General features: G+C 40.7%; 1 protein-coding gene across 7 annotated transcripts in view; it reads right to left on the bottom strand.

Moving 5' to 3' along the window:
- Positions 1–21198, bottom strand: part of LOC147693514 (uncharacterized) — a 117139-nt gene that overhangs the window by 83578 nt on the left and 12363 nt on the right. For all 7 annotated transcript variants that reach the window (XM_086933741.1, XM_086933740.1, XM_086933744.1 and 4 more), the window contains exon 3: positions 14819–14848. In XM_086933741.1, coding sequence (XP_086789867.1) covers positions 14819–14848 — 30 coding nt within the window. The remainder of the gene's footprint in view (positions 1–14818; positions 14849–21198) is intronic.

Here is a 21198-nt window from a genome sequence, read left to right as displayed (position 1 = left end):
CCTCCTTTTCTTCAACCAATGCCCACTCATCTCCTACCGAAGCACAGACCCTATGCTCCCCTCAGACTAGATCCCATACCGATGTCAAGGGGCCAGAATTCCTATGACACTACCAGTGATTTTTGTTTTCCACCTCGTCAGCTACCTTTCCCACAGCAAAATTATCAAAACCCTATTTCTTATTGGGACAATCCACAATCCTACAACCCTAAGGACTCCTGGAATATACCGCTGACTAATTTATACCATCCTCTCTCCGGATTGGATGAGAATGAATGACATCATGAAACTATTAACACAGAAAAGATGCCTGAGGGACACCAGAACAGTCAGTGTATCTCTACCCACAGTCTTCCAGTAAGTCCATCAAAGGTGCATCAGGTCAACACGTGGGAGGGGATAAATTCCTTAAGCGATCTCTCGACGCCTAGTTCTGTCTCTTACCCGCCCCAATCAATCCCCCATAATTCTCCTATTTCTATCCCTATGACTCCCCGTGCCACCTCAAACACACCATCTCTGCGAATGCAAAAATCTGTAGCGAGTATAGGTAGCTTACATGTGGTTACCAGCAGTGTACCCCATTCCAATTCTCTTCTATCATGGAATGTGGCGGGGTTAGCCAGCAAAGTCACCAACAAAGCCTGGTTAGACACCATACACAAGCATGATATCCTGTGCTTTCAAGAAACATGGTGTTCTGAAGAACTAACGTGAGGCTAGAAGTATCTCTAGTCGCATCCCTTAGCAGGCACACATATTGTTGTCTTTAGTGAGGACAAGAAAGACTTCCATTCAAGGTTAGATTTGAATTCTGTTATATTTCTTGTAAAGTATATATTCAGTTTCTTCAATTTTGTAAAGGGTTCATTTGTACATTTTCAAGGACTTTGTTAACAATTTCTTAGTTCAAGCAATGTCTATGGTATACATCCAATGCATTTCGGGCATTTTCCTATGCCCTTCATCAGGGATTTGACACTATGAAAGAATAATGTAAATAACAATTAGTGTGGGGTCTAACCATAAAAATAAACATCAATTTAATAGGTATACTGGTAAAAGTAAGCCTACTATTAAATTAAACATGTTGTGCATTTACTCCTACATGTAAGCACTTTGTTCATGTTATGACAGGTAACGTTAAACACCTAAAAACGTTAAATTTAAACATAATATCGGCGTGTCACTTACATGCCTGACGGTAAAAGAAGTTCGATTCTGTCAAGGGGTAAAGAAAATGGCATTGCAATGAGTTGGTTGCTCTATTCGTTATAGTGTTAAAATTCGAGCACAGAAACGTGCGTGTAACTGACCTGAAATTATGTTAGGAAGGGTTCAGATCCGGTGTTAATCTTAGAGAACGCCAGCAAGACGATGTTTGCCGCGTTTACCTAATTTAAAAGTTGCCGGTCACGTAACGCCGTGTTGGAGCGCGTCACGTGAGGGGGGCGGGAATGGAGGCGATAGAATTTTCATAATTGTGAGAGATTAGAGCGGTTCAGGTAGCGTTACAATTCTAATGCGGGTGTTAGTATCACTAAGTTCTGGTGCACAATATGTTCTGTATAAATTAGGAAATTTAAAAAATAAAAAAATGGATAAACGGAAAGGTCGGGGATCGAACTCTTGAAGAGGGGAATACAAACGAGTATCACTAACGGGTTGAGGCAACTGAAAGGTGGGGAAAACGTTGGAAAAAAGGGTTGATAAAAGTGTCAGTGTCTGAACTAAACATGTGAAAAAAGGTGTCAATGTGTGAACTAAACGTGAACAAACACAGTGAAAACACAGTTCAATCTACTGAGCAAATATTTACAGATAGCACGAAAGTTCAATCCTATCATTTAAACCATTTGGTATCTGAGTTGACAATTTCTGTATCCAAAAGTTCTCCCTTTTGAGGAGGTGTTTGTTATTGTCTCTTCCCTCCAACTTATCGACGGTTTCTAGGATGATAAATTTGATTTGTGACACATTGTGCTGTTCTTCCACGTAGTGTGAGGATAATGCTGATTTCAGATTTTTTAACCTGATGTTAGACTTTTGCTCCGTGAGCCGCACTTTGATGCGTCGTTCAGTCTTGCCCACGTAAATCTTGCCACATGGGCACTTAATTCCATAGATTAAATTACTAGAATCACAGGTTGCGTTGACCCTAAGTTTGATAGGGTGACCTTGTCGGGGGTGGTTGATGGTATTTCCTTTTATTATAGAATTACAGTTACCACAGTTTAGGCAAGGTTTCGTTCCTGTGAAGGATATATCTTTCTTCGGTTTATGTTGAAGGATTTCCCCCAAGTTTTTGGCCCTAGTGAAGGCAAATAAAGGCGGTTGACCGAACGAATCTTTAAAGTCTGGTTCGATACTCAGTATTGGCCAATGTTTCAGGATAGCTTGTTTGTATTTTTTAGTCACTGTTGAATATTTGGAGACCACTACTGTACGTGTTTGTTCGTTTTTTTCTTTTGGTATTAAGAGTTTGTTTCTGTTAATTTGGTCAATCCTTGCTTTGGTTTCTTGTAGTAAAGTTTGGGGGTATCCTCTATCGGAAAATTTCTTAGACATCTCGTCAAGTCTTATTTTGAGTGTATTTTCTTCAGAGGTAATGCGCTTGACTCTAGCCATCTGTGAAAATGGGAGGTTCCGTATCAAATTAGGTTCATGAAAGCTTGAATGTAGTAACATATTGTTTCTATCTGTCGGTTTGACATGCAGATCCGTTGTATATCCCTGTGGGGTGATTGATACTTTCACATCCAAAAAGTTGACTGAACTGTCTGAGATGTTCCAAGTTAATTGGATCCGTTGGTCTATTGCGTTGAATTTGATAAGTTCAGCTCGTAATGTTTCCTCAGTGTTGGTCCAAATCATAAAATAATCATCAATATATCGAATTATCATCCTTAGGTTGTTGGTCCAAGCTGTCTTTGTTAAGATATGTTGGTGTTCATACCAGTGCATAAAGATGTTAGCGTACACGGGTGCGGCCGAATTGCCCATGGCCATCCCGGTGAGTTGTTGGTACCATTCTTCTTTGACTTTAAAATAACTGTGGTACAAGGTGAAGTGCATTAGTTCCATAAGGAACGTCTGTAGTTCTTGATCTAAGTTTGTATTCAAGAGTGCTGCTTCCATTGCCTCTATCCCCATGTTATGGGGTATGCTCGTGTAAAGGCTACTGACGTCTGCAGTGCAAAGAATTATTTTTTCATCTGAGTTCCATGGTATTTGTTGTAACTTCAGTAGAAATTGTGTGGTGTCTTTAATATACGTGTGTGTCGATTGTACTGTAGGCTGCAGATATCTATCGATAAGTTGACCTATTGGTTCATGCAAACTACCTCGGGTGGAGACAATTGGTCTCATCGGTGGGTCCCTGATGTTTTTATGGATTTTAGGTGTCATCCGTAATGTAGGACTTCTTGGGTTGAGAGTTATGAGGAAGTTTTTAGTTCTTTCAGTTATTACTCCCTGTTGGTATGCTCCATCGATAATAATCCTCAGTGTTTTCATGTATTCCGTGGTTGGGTTGTTGTCCAATTTCCGGTAAGTGTTACTGTCTGTGATATGTTCAGTTACTTTGGCATCGTACATTTTGGTGTTCATGATTACGATTGCTCCACCCTTATCAGCTTTCATGAATGTTGTCAATTCGTTAGTTGCCAATTTCTTTAAGGTATCCTGGTCCTTTTGTGTAATGTTCCTCGTTTTCGGTTTTATGTGCTTGATCTTGCTAAGGTCTTGTTTAACGATATTTTCAAACAAATCCAACGTTTTGTGGCTAATTGGTGCTTAGCCACAAAACGTTGGATTTGTTTGAAAATATCACGAAACACGTGTCCAGGGATGGCGAAGATATGAAATTTGATATTTGAAGATATGATGTTCTGAATAATGGTACTACATTGACCATGATCCTGTGGGGCGATCCCGCTGATGGTAAGCGGTGTGCGAGCCCACCTTCACTATATCCTGTTCCTGTTGCTGACGAGCATGGGACTCTGCACCTGCGCGCCTCTGCATTGGTACTACACCCGGCGATATTCGGCAGCCATCGGCAACCCCTGAAAATGACCTGCTCCCTGCTGACGAGTGGCAAATACCACGAAACACGTGTCCAGGGATGGCGAAGATATGAAATTTGATATTTGAAGATATGATGTTCTGAATAATGGTACTACATTGACCATGATCCTGTGGGGCGATCCCGCTGATGGTAAGCGGTGTGCGAGCCCACCTTCACTATAACTTTTTGGATGTGAAAGTATCAATCACCCCACAGGGATATACAACGGATCTGCATGTCAAACCGACAGATAGAAACAATATGTTACTACATTCAAGCTTTCATGAACCTAATTTGATACGGAACCTCCCATTTTCACAGATGGCTAGAGTCAAGCGCATTACCTCTGAAGAAAATACACTCAAAATAAGACTTGACGAGATGTCTAAGAAATTTTCCGATAGAAGATACCCCCAAACTTTACTACAAGAAACCAAAGCAAGGATTGACCAAATTAACAGAAACAAACTCTTAATACCAAAAGAAAAAAACGAACAAACACGTACAGTAGTGGTCTCCAAATATTCAACAGTGACTAAAAAATACAAACAAGCTATCCTGAAACATTGGCCAATACTGAGTATCGAACCAGACTTTAAAGATTCGTTCGGTCAACCGCCTTTATTTGCCTTCACTAGGGCCAAAAACTTGGGGGAAATCCTTCAACATAAACCGAAGAAAGATATATCCTTCACAGGAACGAAACCTTGCCTAAACTGTGGTAACTGTAATTCTATAATAAAAGGAAATACCATCAACCACCCCCGACAAGGTCACCCTATCAAACTTAGGGTCAACGCAACCTGTGATTCTAGTAATTTAATCTATGGAATTAAGTGCCCATGTGGCAAGATTTACGTGGGCAAGACTGAACGACGCATCAAAGTGCGGCTCACGGAGCACAAGTCTAACATCAGGTTAAAAAATCTGAAATCAGCATTATCCTCACACTACGTGGAAGAACAGCACAATGTGTCACAAATCAAATTTATCATCCTAGAAACCGTCGATAAGTTGGAGGGAAGAGACAATAACAAACACCTCCTCAAAAGGGAGAACTTTTGGATACAGAAATTGTCAACTCAGAAACCAAATGGTTTAAATGATAGGATTGAACTTTCGTGCTATCTGTAAATATTTGCTCAGTAGATTGAACTGTGTTTTCACTGTGTTTGTTCACGTTTAGTTCACACATTGACACCTTTTTTCACATGTTTAGTTCAGACACTGACACTTTTATCAACCCTTTTTTCCAACGTTTTCCCCACCTTTCAGTTGCCTCAACCCGTTAGTGATACTCGTTTGTATTCCCCTCTTCAAGAGTTCGATCCCCGACCTTTCCGTTTATCCATTTTTTTATTTTTTAAATTTCCTAATTTATACAGAACATATTGTGCACCAGAACTTAGTGATACTAACACCCGCATTAGAATTGTAACGCTACCTGAACCGCTCTAATCTCTCACAATTATGAAAATTCTATCGCCTCCATTCCCGCCCCCCTCACGTGACGCGCTCCAACACGGCGTTACGTGACCGGCAACTTTTAAATTAGGTAAACGCGGCAAACATCGTCTTGCTGGCGTTCTCTAAGATTAACACCGGATCTGAACCCTTCCTAACATAATTTCAGGTCAGTTACACGCACGTTTCTGTGCTCGAATTTTAACACTATAACGAATAGAGCAACCAACTCATTGCAATGCCATTTTCTTTACCCCTTGACAGAATCGAACTTCTTTTACCGTCAGGCATGTAAGTGACACGCCGATATTATGTTTAAATTTAACGTTTTTAGGTGTTTAACGTTACCTGTCATAACATGAACAAAGTGCTTACATGTAGGAGTAAATGCACAACATGTTTAATTTAATAGTAGGCTTACTTTTACCAGTATACCTAGTAAATTGATGTTTATTTTGATGGTTAGACCCCACACTAATTGTTATTTACATTATTCTTTCATAGTGTCAAATCCCTGATGAAGGGCATAGGAAAATGCCCGAAATGCATTGGATGTATACCATAGACATTGCTTGAACTAAGAAATTGTTAACAAAGTCCTTGAAAATGTACAAATGAACCCTTTACAAAATTGAAGAAACTGAATATATACTTTACAAGAAATATAACAGAATTCAAATCTAACCTTGAATGGAAGTCTTTCTTGTTCTCACTAAAGACAACAATATGTGTGCCTGCTAAGGGATGCGACTAGAGATACTTCTAGCCTCACGTTTCATCATTTAGTAAGACCCCGTTGGGCCCTCGGAGTCACCTGGCGGAGCACCTGTAAACCTCAACCCACAATATTTTATATAAGTGTGTTTACCCTTTCAACAAACTACAGGCTGTGCATCTACCTAACATTATTCACGTTCTGAAGAACTACACTTGCTTGGTTATCAAACCTTTCATTCCCCGGCTAAGCCGTCAGCTCAGGGTCACAAGAAGGGTGGGCTTTGTGTCTATGTTTCAACAACGGCAGAGGTCAAGATTCACAAATTTTTCTCAAGCGCCTACTTTCAAATCCTATCTTTTAACTGGGGTCAGAATGAGAAAATTGTACTGGTGAACTTTTACAACAACATGTCCAATAGTGAAATGGAGTCTACCATGTCTAATATGTTGTGTCAGTTGACTCGCACTGCTGACCTCTTTAAGGGGACAAAAATAATATGGGTTGGGGATTTTAATTGCACTATTTGTTTACATTCTGATTCACCCCTGGGTGGCCTGGCAGACTTTGGGGCAGATGACCCAACCCATTTCTCTCACACAAAGATGGGGTCGTTGTTAAATGGTATTGTTTTTAATTTCGATTTCTCTTTTGCAAATCAGATTTGTCCATTGCCTGTGCCTTTCGAGCCAACCTTCTTTGGCAGAGGTTGTAACTCGACCATTGACTTTATATTGATAACTCATGTCAACCCAGGGTTTTTAACCTCGTGGGAAGTCGAAAAAGATGCACTTAGCGACCACTATCCCTTGATAATTGGCGTAAATGTAAAAGGGTGTCATGACAACAAGGGTATCCCTTCCACGTACCCATACAAGATCGATTTATCTAAAACCAATGGCTACGTGGTAAAATGGGATAAGATCGTACCCAGTGTGTTTCTAAAAAAGCTGATCTCTGATTGTGCCGCTGATGTTAATGTTTGTTTGGAGGAACACTACTGTTATGTCAGCCTTTGCCAACATTCAACACCGCATTAAAAACATGCTGACCCGTGTAACTAAAAATAACCCAAAATGTAGCGAAGGGTGGTTCAATGGGAAGTGCACGAAAGCACTAAAAGCCTTAAAAGTAGCCCTGGCCCTGAAACCAAGATATCCTCATATAATACGCGAGGCCAGGAAATTATACAAACTCGCAATAAAAGAAAGAAGACTGCCTTTAAAAAAGCAAGCCTGGGAAACACTAAGAGAAGCCTCCACACAGAAAAATACCTCTAAGTTTTGGAGGCTGGATAAAACCCTATACCAACCGAATGTTAGTGGTAACAAAATAGACCTCGCCATAACTGGTGAAAGATGGCTAACCCACTTCAGGCAATTGTATAAGTATACAAAGATAGCTGACACTATCATTCCTTCCGGGCCGAGCCCTATTGTAGATAAAAGTATAGTCAATAGCAGAGATACACACCCCTTAGTATGCCCATTCCCGATAGATTTAACTTTTACATTAGGAGAAGTCCAGGACGCAATTAGGGAAAGAGCACCAGGTAAAGCAGCGGGGCCCGATTGCACCCCGGTAGACGTTTATAAAGCTGAACCGGATTTCTGGGCTCCCCTGCTTACTAATGTTCTGAACAAGGGAAACCGAAAGGGGTTTATTGAAACCTGGTCGGATGCCATTGTGGTCCCTATTTTTAAAAAGGGCAGCCGAGACGACCCGACCTGCTACAGGCCAATATCCTTATTGGACGGTCTAATGAAAGTAGCAGGTAGGATAATTTTAAAAAGACTTCAAGAATGGGAGGAAGACCATAACGTTGTGTCACACCTGCAATATGGGTTTAGGAAAGGCATTGGGACATCCGAACAGTGTTTAAACCTGTCCCTCTTAACCTCCAAATATACCCAGGCTAGAGGCGGAGCACTTTTTATAACTTTTGTTGATTTAAGCTCCGCTTTTGATTGCGTGGACCACATGTTATTATGGTCCACGCTGGGCGATATGGGCATTGACGCCCGTATAATCACTTTCATTAAAGAGCTGTACAACAATTGTGGGGCAAGAGTGAGATACGGCAAACAGGGGGAATGTACTGGAAAATTTGCACTTTCAAGAGGGGTTAGACAAGGCTGCATCTTGGCCCCAAGGATATTTACATATTATATCAATTCAGTGGGTCAATACCTCTCCCTTTCTCCGAATGATTACCCCACTGTGAAAGGTTCACCAGTACCAATCCTCTTGTACGCCGACGATGCGGCCATAATGTCCCAGACTCAAGTCGGAATACAGAGGGCGGTTACTAAATTTGCGGGTTACATGCAGGAAAGAGGCCTTAAAGTTAATATCTCCAAAACATACACTATGCCATGCACCAGAAAGCTTAAGAGAGCTCCTTGTAACATATTTTTGGATAAACAAAAAATAGCTACCATTGATAAGTTTTGCTACCTAGGAGTTCTGTTCGACAGGCGGTGCGGCTGGAAGCCGGCGATCGCAGCAAGAAAACTGGCTTTCACTCGCACCATAGGCTCTCTGTGCGCTTTTTCTAACAGAATCGGCGGCAAACCAATCAAGGAGCTGACCCAGATTTACCGGGCCAAATGCATTTCCACAGCTACCTATGGTGCGGGCCTATGGGGCACCGAGAAGCACCAATCCCTACAGGGCTGTGAAAATCAATTCATCTGCTACCTATTGGGAGTACCTAAAACCACATCCTCATTTATGACGCACATCGAGACAGGAGTTAAACATCTTAGCGACATCATTAAGATGTCCCCTATCCTTTTGTGGCACAAGGTGTGGACAACACATGAAGCCAGTTTTAACAGGGACCTTCTAGCAGATTGCTTAGCCCTAGATGGGGTTGCTAATTTTAGATGGTTATCATATATAAGAGCATTACTTACTGAAATAGGACATCCAGAATATTATGATAACCCGAGATCCATGGAGGGTGTTTCAAGATCAGCTCTCAAAAAAATAATAACCATCCACCTAGAAACTGCGAGATGGAATTCCGAAAAACATAAATATACCATCTTAAATTTCCAGGAAATTACCCCCAATGAAGGCTTGCAAACTTACCTGAATGTTGATCCTAGTCCGTATCACCGAATGCTTTTGTCCCGCCTGCGTCTTGGGTTTTTTTATCGCATGGTAACTTTGCCTGACATGAACAACTGGTCATCCACTAAGCTGATCTGTCCATGTGATAACATTGCAGTGCAATCTAATATGCATATAATGTTCTTTTGCACATTTTATTCTAACCCCAGAAAAGTATATTTGAAACCTTTACTAAAACGATGGGGCTTAAGAAATTGCAGGCCAGCTTTTTCAAAACTGTTACGTTTAGAAGATGAGCACGTGATTTTCGCTGTTTCATGTTTTTTAAGAACTGTTATAAAGTATCGCAAATCCATGTGGTAAAATATTCCTCCTTTTGGTTCCACGATGCCCAAGGTTGTTGCTGTCTGATGATATTGCCCATTAAATTCATAACAACTAACATTTATTATCTGGTTGTTTCTTACACCTGTTTTTAATTGAATGTGCATAAGTAAGCAGCTTTTGTATTAACTGTTTCTAACACCTGTTTTTAAGTGAATGTGCATAAGTAAGCTGCGTTTGTATTAACTATGACTGTGTATTTTCAATTGATGTATTTGTTGTGCTTTTATGATTTTATATGAAAATCGAATAAAGCTTTACTTACTTACTTACTATAAAGCTGCTCAACAAAATTGCAAAAGGGAGCTAAAGAAAACTCTATGGGCCCAACTTCATGAAAGTTGTCTAACTAAAGACAGCTCGCAGTTTTGGCGTGTCGTTAAGTCATTCTTTCTAACTAATATTAACGCGCCAAAGCATCTCGACGTGGCTGTGCCCGCTGATGCATGGGTGACCCATTTCACAAAATTTTCTGGGGGATCACCAATAGATACTATAAAACCGGCGAACCCAGTAGATGACCCCGCGAGGTCTCAGGTCTATCCTATTGAATTATCTTTTAGCCATAGTGAGGTCATCCAAGCATTAACATCTGCTAAATCTGGCAAGGCCCCTGGCCCTGACGGGGTCCCCGTAGATATCTTTGTAAATAACATAGAACTGTGGTCGCCTGTCGTCACCAAGGTGATGTCGGCAGTCACGAAAGTTGGCCTCATAGATTCTTAGTCCTCCTCCATACTATTACCTATCTACAAAAAGGGGGATCGTAATAACCCTGCCTGCTATAGGCCCATCTCTCTCCTGGACTCCCTGGGGAAGGTCGCCGGACGCCTGATCCTGGAACGTTTGCAGGATTGGGCGTCTGAGAATACCATCATGACCGACCTTCAGTATGGTTTCCAGGAGTGTCTTGGCACAGTCGAGCAGGTATTAAATCTAACCCTCTTAATAGGGAAATATACCGGAGCGAAGGGCGGCAATATACACTTAGTATATGTCGACCTTAGCTCCGCTTTTGATTGTGTGATCCACCCTAAGCTGTGGTTCATTTTTAGTGAGCTCGGGGTGGACCCCGCTATTATTAAATTCCTCCGTGAGCTCTATTCCAATGCCACAGCCTGCGAGAGATATGGCTTATGCGGGGAACTAACATCTTTATTCACAATAAAAAGAGGACTAAGGCAAAGGTGTGTCCTGGCCCCCTTCCTGTTCAACCTCTATACCAACGGGGTTGAAAATGCCATGCTGGAGGGTAGCCAGGACTTACAGTCTATCAAACATCGCCCAATTCCAGCGTTATTATACACTGATGACTCTGTCATTTTAGCTAGGACACCAACTCAGCTACAAAAACAACTAGACAAATATTGCCAGTTTATGCTATCTCTGGGGCTAAAAGTTAATAAGAGTAAGACCTATGTCATGCATCTTGGTCCCAAGGTGAAAAAACTCAAATCCATCTATATTGAACAGGCTAGACTGGAGCGTGCTAGACAATACCCATACCTAGGGATCCTAATGGACGACCAGTTAGACTGGAAAGCAGGAGTTACAAGTAAAAAAATGCACTTTCAAAGAGCGACCTCTGCGCTTACCTCATTCTCGAGAAAATTGGGTAAACCAGCCCCACAAGAGCTGCTTAAAATTTACCATGCGAAATGCCACAGTGTTGCTATCTACGGTGCTGGCGTCTGGGGCTATGCCTCCGTGGATGGATTACAACTGGTCCAAAAAGGGTTTTTAAAATATATTCTGGCACTCCCTTCTAGTGCTCCAATATACGGATCCCATATCGAGCTGGGTATCGACTATATAACTGATATTATTAGATGCCAGCCGATACTTTTATGGCACCGTGTTTGGACCAAACCTCAATGTCACCTAACCCGCTCTTTATTACAAGACTGTTTATCACTGGAGAAATGGAAAAACATTCCATGGCTTCTTTATATTTTCAACTTCTTAACAGACTTGAATTGTGCTTATTACTTCAACGAACCATTGACCCTGACAGAGATCAGCAGAAAGGCATTGAAAGCTCTCTGTTTAAATCATTTGAGAGATCTCTGCCTTCTAAGTGAATTATCTCTTGGGAGGAGATCAGGTACATGTCGAAGTGCCTGATTTGAATTTCAGAGTTCCTGGTTTTTATTTTTCTGAAGCCCTGACCATAATTCCTTATCTTTGTTTCTCCCTATCTCGTTGCTGTCTTATTTGCGCTATATTCTGATTATTCTTTCAGTTTGAAAATATTGAGAGGATTCTTAGGTATTATGTTTTTTTAATTAGGGCCCGTCTATGATTTCAGTCAGAAGTGCCTCCAACCGACATCTCTTTGATTGCTAAGTTTTAAATTCCATCATGCACATTTTCTCTCTTGTATGAATTCCTGTCATATTCAAAAACAAGATCAAATTGGTGATACATGTTGGTTGCTTTGTGGAACTTCAGTGCACTCCTTTAGTCAGATAGTTGGAGGAAGGACTAAAACTGCTCTCCTCTGCATCATGTCTTGTATTCTTCTTGGCAGGAGCTGTTAAGAAATCTGGGGTGTAAAAGTTGTTCCTTCTGTAACAATGATGCCACTAAGCTAGCTTGACCTGCAATATACTGATCCATTTAATGGGGATGATACTCTGCCATTGCGGTCCAAATTCCTGGTGTAAAAGGAGGAGGCTTTTTGAGGGGTTAGCTACCCCAACATGTAAAAAGAAATCTTAGATACAGAAATGTCAACCAAAAGACATCCCAGCCTTGGGGAAAGAGGAATCTCCTTCAAAGAGAGCTATGATGCCTTGTGGCGAAATTCAGACATCCTTAGAAGCCACAAAGATGACTAAGACCATCACCATCGGAACATAGAACATGAGGACTATGTACCAGACATGCAAGACAGCCCAAGTGGCAGTGAAGATGAAACAATTAAAACTAGCCCTGCTTGGCATCAGCGAGACCAGGTGGACACAGCCCAGACAGAAAAGACTGGCTACAGGCAGAATACTGCTTTATTCTGGACATGCGCAAGAGAAGACCCAGCACACACAGGGAGTAGCACTGATGATAACACCAGCATCAGATAGAGCTCTGAATGGGTGGGTAGCTCTCGCTTCCAGAATCATCACAGAGACCTTCTGCACAGAATAATGGATCAACACAAATGTGAACTATTGCTATGGAGCCATAAATGACAGCAAGGGAGAAGAAAAATAACAAATTTACAACAGATTATATTACATTCTGGAGTAATGCCTTGAGAGAGACTTCACCATACTGATGAGAGACCTCAATGCGAAGATTGGAAGCAGCAACGTTGGGTACAAAAAAGTCATGAGCAACCATAGACTTGGCAACTTGAAGGAGATTGGTGAAAGGCTCACAGATCAAGGTTCACTGATCAGTCTGGTGATAGTCTGTAGTGTATTCCATCACAAGAGAATACACAAAGAAATGTAAGTGTCACCAGACCATGTAAGTAAGAATAAGATTAACCATGCGTGTATTGCCAAGAAGCCCCAGAGGTTCCTGCATGATGTAAGAATACTGAGAGGAACAGACATGGTATCAGACCATCACCATGTAAAGGCCAGGCTAAAGCTCAAACTTGAAGAAAGCATTGATGGTTTGAACCAGCAAACCAACACCAGTGATGTAACACCAGAATCCTCAAGGATGCACACAGCACCAGTTAATACTCAGTTACCCTCAGTAACAAGTTTTAGGTCCTGCAAGAACTAGCAGACCACAGAGACCCAGTAGACAGAAGATCAAACAATCAGTAACTGGTCAGGATTACCTGCCAGGAGGTACTGGGTCCCAATAAATATCACCATAATGAATGGATATCCACTGAGACTCTCCACAAAATCTAAGTGTGAAATTTACAGTAAAAAATTACTACATGTCTGCCTAAATAGGTCGGAAAGATATTAAGCTATTTCTTGGATGGCCCAGGGAAGTAAGGGCTGTCAGAGAAGTTTGGCCACAGTGGAGGCAGTACTCTCCGCTGTAGCCAAGCTGAATGTCTGCTGTTATTTAAATTGGGAATGCGGTCCTTGTATTGGTGGTATATATAACCTGTCATCATTGTGATGGATTGCATCTACGGTCACTTTCTACATTTGGCCTTTAATCACTCCTATATGAAATGCTCCTTTTAGCATTGATGTTTTTCCTAAAAGGTGAAAAAACTCATTATGTTTTCATATTGACAGCACGCCTTACATGTATTGCACTTAGTAAAACCTGATTTTGGTTTTACCCTGACTCCTTTTCCTTTGTCATGTCACTTCATACAAGTTGTTATGTCCTCAAGCAATCATATCTACAAGTAATAAATGTTGTCCTAGTCCTGAACAGACATCTGCGTCTTGGCTGAACCATTGAGTCGAGATGTGGCTGTCAGTTTGTGAATGTTCTAGCGTTTTCCTTGCTGGATGGAAACTTCCAATGTTGATTAAATATATAATCAACATTGCAAGTTTCTATCAAGCAAGGAAAATGCACACTATCAGTGACCAGATCACCAAAATGTGTCAGGTTTTGTCCAGGCCACCCGCTCACATTTTCCAAGGGTCTGTCAGCTGTATAAATCTGTGGTAAGCAACTTCGTGTGCACCTTTTACTTATCAGATTGAAACTTGCAATGTTGATTTAAATCTCACACCAACAGTGCACTGCTGCTAATTGAGCATGGGATCTGGTAAGTCTTTGGGGCTATATAGTTACACACACACACCCACACACCCACACACCCACACACGTCTCTCTCAATAATTATATATATATATATATATTATATATGTATTTAGGTAAGCACACATACACACACACACACACATATATATATAATATAAATATATACACACACACACACACACACGCACATATACACTCACATGTTGATACATACATACACACACATACATATATACATATATACACACAAATACACATTTACATATCTAAGAAAAACAAAACCATCTCGGGCAACTACATTCATTTTACATTTTGCATTCCCACAATCCTTTCATCCAACACTTTTTGAGCAAATAATGTACAAAACATATACAGTCTTTCATAATCCTTTAAAGATTGTAAAGATGTCCCACCTCGGGTCCTGTTCCATAGGATCCTGAAGTCTAGAAAAATAATTAAGTAGACAAACACAAATTTAAAATATATTTCATACCACATATAAAAATACTTTTTCAAAACATGATTTTCTGCTCAGAAAAGACAACCAAACACATTTCTGTTATGAATGATACATACATCTCTTCACCAATGTTTACACTCCTTGGTATACATTAATATGATAATAAATGGTAAAAGATAATTTTGCTCCAATGCGCTAAGACATCTTTGCGTTCCCAGGGTACACACGGAAAGAAGAGGTGGTTGCTCCTTTTTTGCCACCAAACTCTGGAACCCATTGCCCATGAATGACCTTACGCTTTGCTCCTTCCAAATAATTTCTTCAAAAACTGCTAAAGACTTCTCTTTTTGATGCATAAACTTTCTGTTGACGTTTAACTAGTCTTCTTCTCCTATACAATTGGGCGGCTAGCACTGGATACTTCTTTGGTAGCAGCTGCATGCTTTAGAAATGTTATCATAGTGTATTATATTGTATGATATACCTGGACTCTGATCTACTTTGCTTCTTTTCCCGGTCACTCTGAATCATCTCACAGGGGCTGAATATATTTATTTACCTATTTATTCTTATCCCCATGGACTTTTTTGGGGGGGAATCATTTGCCAATCTTAGCTGGAATCTTTCCATCTTATAGCTCTTTGATAATGCATAATTCTCTTGTACACGGATAATGTTGTACTCACTATAAATACTTTGGAGCAAGAACATTGCAGCATATAAATAACATAGGCTCAGATTTAATTACTCTGTCCCCATGGCAGAGAGGCCAATAACTTAGTTTCTAAATGACCCCAAAGACGGCAATCATTTATAAAGGTATTTAAAGGAACTGCAGCTGCAGTGGTTCCTACAAAATCATGTTACCGTTTGCTTCAGGGCTGCATAGGAAGAATGCAGCCTTGTAGCAAACAGCATTCTTTTTCAAAATGAAAATCCCAAGACAGGATTTTCTTTCTGAAAAGAAGAGATATAATGCTTCCCTCATCATGTGAGTCTTCTCCCAGGGCAGGGGGAGCACAATACTTTTAATGTTCTTTACTACCAAAATTTACAGTAAAAAACTTGCTACATGTCTGCCTAAATAGGTCAGGAGGACATGTAGCTATTTCTCTGATGGCACTGCAAAGTATAGGCTGTCAGAAACGTTTGGCCACAGTGGAGACCGTACTCACCACTGTGGTCAAGCTGAAGGTCTGCTGTTATTTAAATGGGGCAGGCGGACCTTCGTATTGGTGGTACATTTAACCTGTCATCATTGTGATGGATTGCATATACCGCCAATTTTAAATTTGGCCCTTATTCACTCCTATAGGCAATGCTCCTTTTAACATTGATGTTTTTCCTGCAAGGTGAATACAACTCATGACGTTTCCATATTGACTGCATGCCCCACATTTTTTGCATTTAGTAAAAGCTGCTTTTGGTTTTACCCTGACTCCCTTTCCTTTGTGATGTCACTCTATACAAGTTGATCTCTCCTCACGCAAGCCTCCCTATATGTAATCAGTGATGTTCTGGTCATGAGTGTCCGCATAGTAGGGTCGCATTTCACTAAATGCCAGTGTTATGTTACCCCATGGAGTTGGCAATGTTGGGCTTATTTACTAGGCTGTCACATGTGATATGCACTATGTACAGAATGGAGAGGATGGTATATGATTTTTGATGAACACAACAAAGATAATTGGATAGATATCAATTTCCCACTAACTATATTTGCTATAGAATTTTTACAGAGTTAAGTCCAGAATGACAAAAGCAGAATTTTGTTTGGGAAAGGAGACTCTGAACAATATTTTATTAACATTTAATTGATTTATTATGTTGTAGATTGAATTGTCTTTATCCTACACTTCATTTGGGAGGTTTTTTTAATATTGTGTCGATTGCATTGTTTTTCTCTTCCACTTTATGTAGTTATTGCTTTACTGGTTTTGATTTCACTTTGTGGAACACTTTGAACTTTGCCTCTCATAAGATGGCACTGGCTGTAGCATCTACATGGGTCTGATTTCTGTGTTGTTGAATTTGGTTTTATTTAAAATCTGTACTTCACTATTGTCGTCATGTGAACAAGTCATCACAACAATCACATGCTTGGGGCCAGATTTAGCTACACTTTGCACAGGTGCAGTGTCACAAAAATAACTTTGTGTGAAGGGTGCACTTTAGGACAAAAAAATATGCTAAATATTACACATTGTGTAAGAGCATAAATAACAGGACCTAAAATGTGGCAGCAAAGTGAAAAGAGCAAAAGTGCAATAACTTAGGAGAAAGATCACTATCCCACTTTCTCCCTTTTTATGCAAAGCAGTGCAACAACGTTGGTTTGCTTAACTGCATTGCTTGATTTCATATTAAAATCATCCCTAAATGGTCAGGTCATCTGAACTGTGCTACCTGTCTAAATCCTAAACAAACAAAAAAAACGCAGTGCCTCTCTGTCAGTCCTGTTTAAAGCCTTTATTTCCCAAGTTTATAACATGATATTAACTTGCCCACACTTTATCTGCCAAGGAAAAGAGAGAGTCCCATGGTGTAGAAATTATAGAGATTCATCTTTCTATGTTCTCTTAGGAGGAGATCAGGTACATGTGAAGTGCCTGATTTGAATTTCAGAGTTCCTGGTTTTTATTTTTCTGAAGCCCTGACCATAATTCCTTATCTTTGTTTCTCCCTATGTCCTTGCTGTCTTATTTGCGCTATATTCTGATTATTCTTTCAGTTTGAAAATATTTAGAGGATTCTTAGTTATTATGTTTTTTTATTTAGGGCCCGTCTATGATTGTAGTCGGAGTTGCCTCCAACCGACATCTCTGCGGTTTCGGAACCATCTGCCCATTGGTGGGTGATCCGAAAATGCTATTACTATGGAAAAGCACTTTTCTCAATGGAGTTTGTGCAGCACAAGCTATCGTAGAGAAATGGGAGTTACTGGATTCCTTATCCTCATGGTGCCTGCCACACAGTGCAGGGATTTACAGGTGGCACAATAGGTGCCCCCTGCCCAAAACCGGAGGCCGCGGAAGGAGGGGAGCCCTGCTAAGGGCCCCGCAAAGTCACTTTCCAACGAGCCTTCCATGTCTGAAAAGTCCAGACAAGTTTTCCATGTCAGAAAAACTGCCATGGAAAGCCTATGGGAAACCGACCTCATAATCTCCACAGCGGAAACACCATCTGTAAGGGAGTATGTGGTGGCTACGGCTAGCCAATGCACTCCTTGATCCAGTTGGAAGCCAATTGGATTGACTGGAAAGTTTGGACTACAACCACTGTCGTTGAAATATGGTGGTTGGACTTCAAACCAAGCATGTCAGTCGGTAAGCTTCCGACGAACGGTCAAATGCTTACAGGAACAACACAATAATCAGGCATTTAGTTGTTAATTATTTATGTGCTGTTTAAACCACATACATGTATTTCTTGATTGAATTAAATATATTTTGTAATGAGAATGAAAATTGTAGGTTATTTTCATTTCTTTCGATTTTAAATTGTACATATATTGAAGAAAAGTGTTACATAATTTAATTATTGTAAAATATGTTATTACAATTTTATTGTAATATTCTTCAGTTTAAAGTTGAAACATTAGTTTTATACTTTTGCAATTATGAGATTTTTGAAGAATTTAAGGAGTGGATTGGAGCTTGAGTATGATCTAAGTTACGAGTGCCCTGAATATCTCTGGCACATGGGTCCCTATCCGCTGTGTTCTGAGGCTCCTGAGGGCAGACTGCATCATGTGTGCCCTAACCTTGCTCTAGCAGGCCTTTACATGCTGCACTGGATACTGTCTCCCCCCTCCCTATCCAGGTTGTGCTGCCATAGAGTGTGGCTGCCATCTGCACTCATGGCTGCATCCTTCACACCATCAGGCTTCCCTGACAGTGAGGTTGACCTGCAGCCATTTGCCCCATGAAGGTCTGCCATACATGGATGGCATGGTAGAGCTTGCAAGTTTACATGCTATATGTGCCACTGATGCTATGTGGGTAGTAGTGAATCTAGGATGCTCTAGGGTGCTGCAACTCCCACCCATGACTCCCTTTATGGGATATAATCCTGGGCAGAGAGGTGGGCCTGCAGCATCAGTGGAATGAGATCCTCTGTGCGTATGGTGTGTTGTCAGGAAATACCTTTGGTGAAACATGTTGTGACTATGTGTGGTATTCTGGCATGCAATTCCCATTATAAGTCTGTGGTTTTCATAGATGGGCTAATTTAATGCACTTGTAGATTGCTCAGATCATAGCCGGAAGATTTATTAAAAAAGAAAAAGGGAGCTCATTTACTTTTCAGAAGATAGGACAACTGTCAGTTGACTTTTACCCTTCCAATTGTGTTACACATGAATGAAGTTATGGTGTTACATTACAAACTTGTCAAATGTGATGCTTCAATCAAGTGGTACTACTTGAAGACCTTTTTCCATTGTGAACACTACTTTGAAATCTGCGCTGCATTTCAATGCTCATTCACAAACTTGAATTCTTGCCATATTCTGAAACAAGGTCCAATCAATTTTCGACTCTGAAGTTTTGTTTTGCTATCTTGTTGTTTTAACTCATAATGCATTATGATACTTGTATGCCTTCCATGAGTCTACCCATTGGAAGGGAGAATTGTACTTATTCTTAAAATACTTTGATTGCTAATTTTCAAATTCCATCATGCACATGTTCTCTCTTGTATGAATTCCTGTCATATAAGAAAAACAAGATCAAATTGATGTTACATGTTGGTTGCTTTGTGGAACTTCAGTGCACTCCTTTAGTCAGATAGTTGGAGGAAGGACTAAAACTGCTCTCCTCTGCAATATGCAGTTAATACTTCTTGGCAGGAGCGCTTAAGAAATCACTGGTGTAAAAGTTGTGATGCAACTTAGCTAGGTTGACCTGCAATATACTGATACACTTAATGGGGATGAAACTCTGCCATGGCCGGTCCAAATTCCTGGTGTAAAAGGAGGAGGGTTATATGAGGGGTTAACTACCCCAACATGTAAAAAAAAATCTTAGCTACAGAAATGTCAACCAAAAGACATCCCAGCCTTGGGGAAAAGAAATATCCTTGAGAGAGAGCTATGATGACTTGTGGCGAAAGCCAGACATCCTTAGAAGCCACAAAGATGACTAAAACAATCACCATGGCAACATAGAACATGAGGACTATGTACCAGACATGCAAGACAGCCCAAGTGGCAGTGAAGATGAAAAAATTAAAACTGGACCTGCTTGGCATCAGCGAGACAAGGTGGACACAGCCCAGACGGAAAAGACTGTCTCCAGGCAGAATGCTGCTTTATTCTGGACATGCATAAGAGAAGACCCAGCCCACTCAGGGAGTAGCACTGATGATAACACCAGCATCAGACAGAGCTCTGACTAGGTGGGAAGCTCTCGCTTTCAGAATAATCACAGAGACCTTCTGCACAAAGAATAATGGATCAACACAAATGTAAACTATTGCTATGCAGCCATAAATGACAGCAAAGGAGAAGAAAAATAACAATATTACAACAGATTATAGTCCATTCTGGAGTAATGCCTTGAGAGAGACTTCACCATACTGATGAGAGACCTCAATGCGAAGATTGGAAGCAGCAACGTTGGGTACTAATAAGTCATGAGCAACCATAGACTTGGCAACATGAAGGAGATTGGTGAAAGGCTCACAGATCAAGGTTCACTGATCAGTCTGGTGATAGTCTGTAGTGTATTCCATCACAAGAGAATACACAAGGAAATGTAAGTGTCACCAGACCATTTAAGTGATAATAAGATTGACCATGCATGTATTGCCAAGAAGCTCCAGAGGTTCCTGCATGATATGAGAATACTTAGAGGAACAGATATGGTATCAGACCATCACCATGTAATGGCCAGGCTAAAGCTCAAGCTGAAGAAAGCATTGATGGTTTGAACCAGCAAACCAACACCAGTGATGTAACACCAGAATCCTCAAGGATGCACACAACACCAGTTAATACTCAGGTAACCTCAGTAACAAGTTTCAGGTCCTGCAAGAACTAGCGGACCAAAGAGACCCAGTAGATAACCTGCCAGGAGGTACTGGGTCCCAAGAAATACCACCATAATGAATGGATATCTACTGAGACTCTCCGCAAAATCTAAGTTTGAAAGGTAAAGAAAGATGCAAATCTGCACCAGCCGAACATAAGCCATAAGTACTCAAGGCGAGTACAGAAAGGAAGCAAAGAGTAGCTTAACAGCAGACACGCGAAGATTCATCTAGGGTCTTGCCACAGAAGCCTAGGAAGCAGAAAACCATGGAATCATGAAAGAACTTGATGACATATATATA

This window comes from Lissotriton vulgaris, chromosome 8, assembly GCF_964263255.1.
Source record: "Lissotriton vulgaris chromosome 8, aLisVul1.2, whole genome shotgun sequence".
Lineage (NCBI taxonomy): Eukaryota > Metazoa > Chordata > Amphibia > Caudata > Salamandridae > Lissotriton > Lissotriton vulgaris.
The sequence above is the reverse complement of the archived record's forward strand: the minus strand, read 5'-3'. Positions and strand labels throughout refer to the sequence as shown.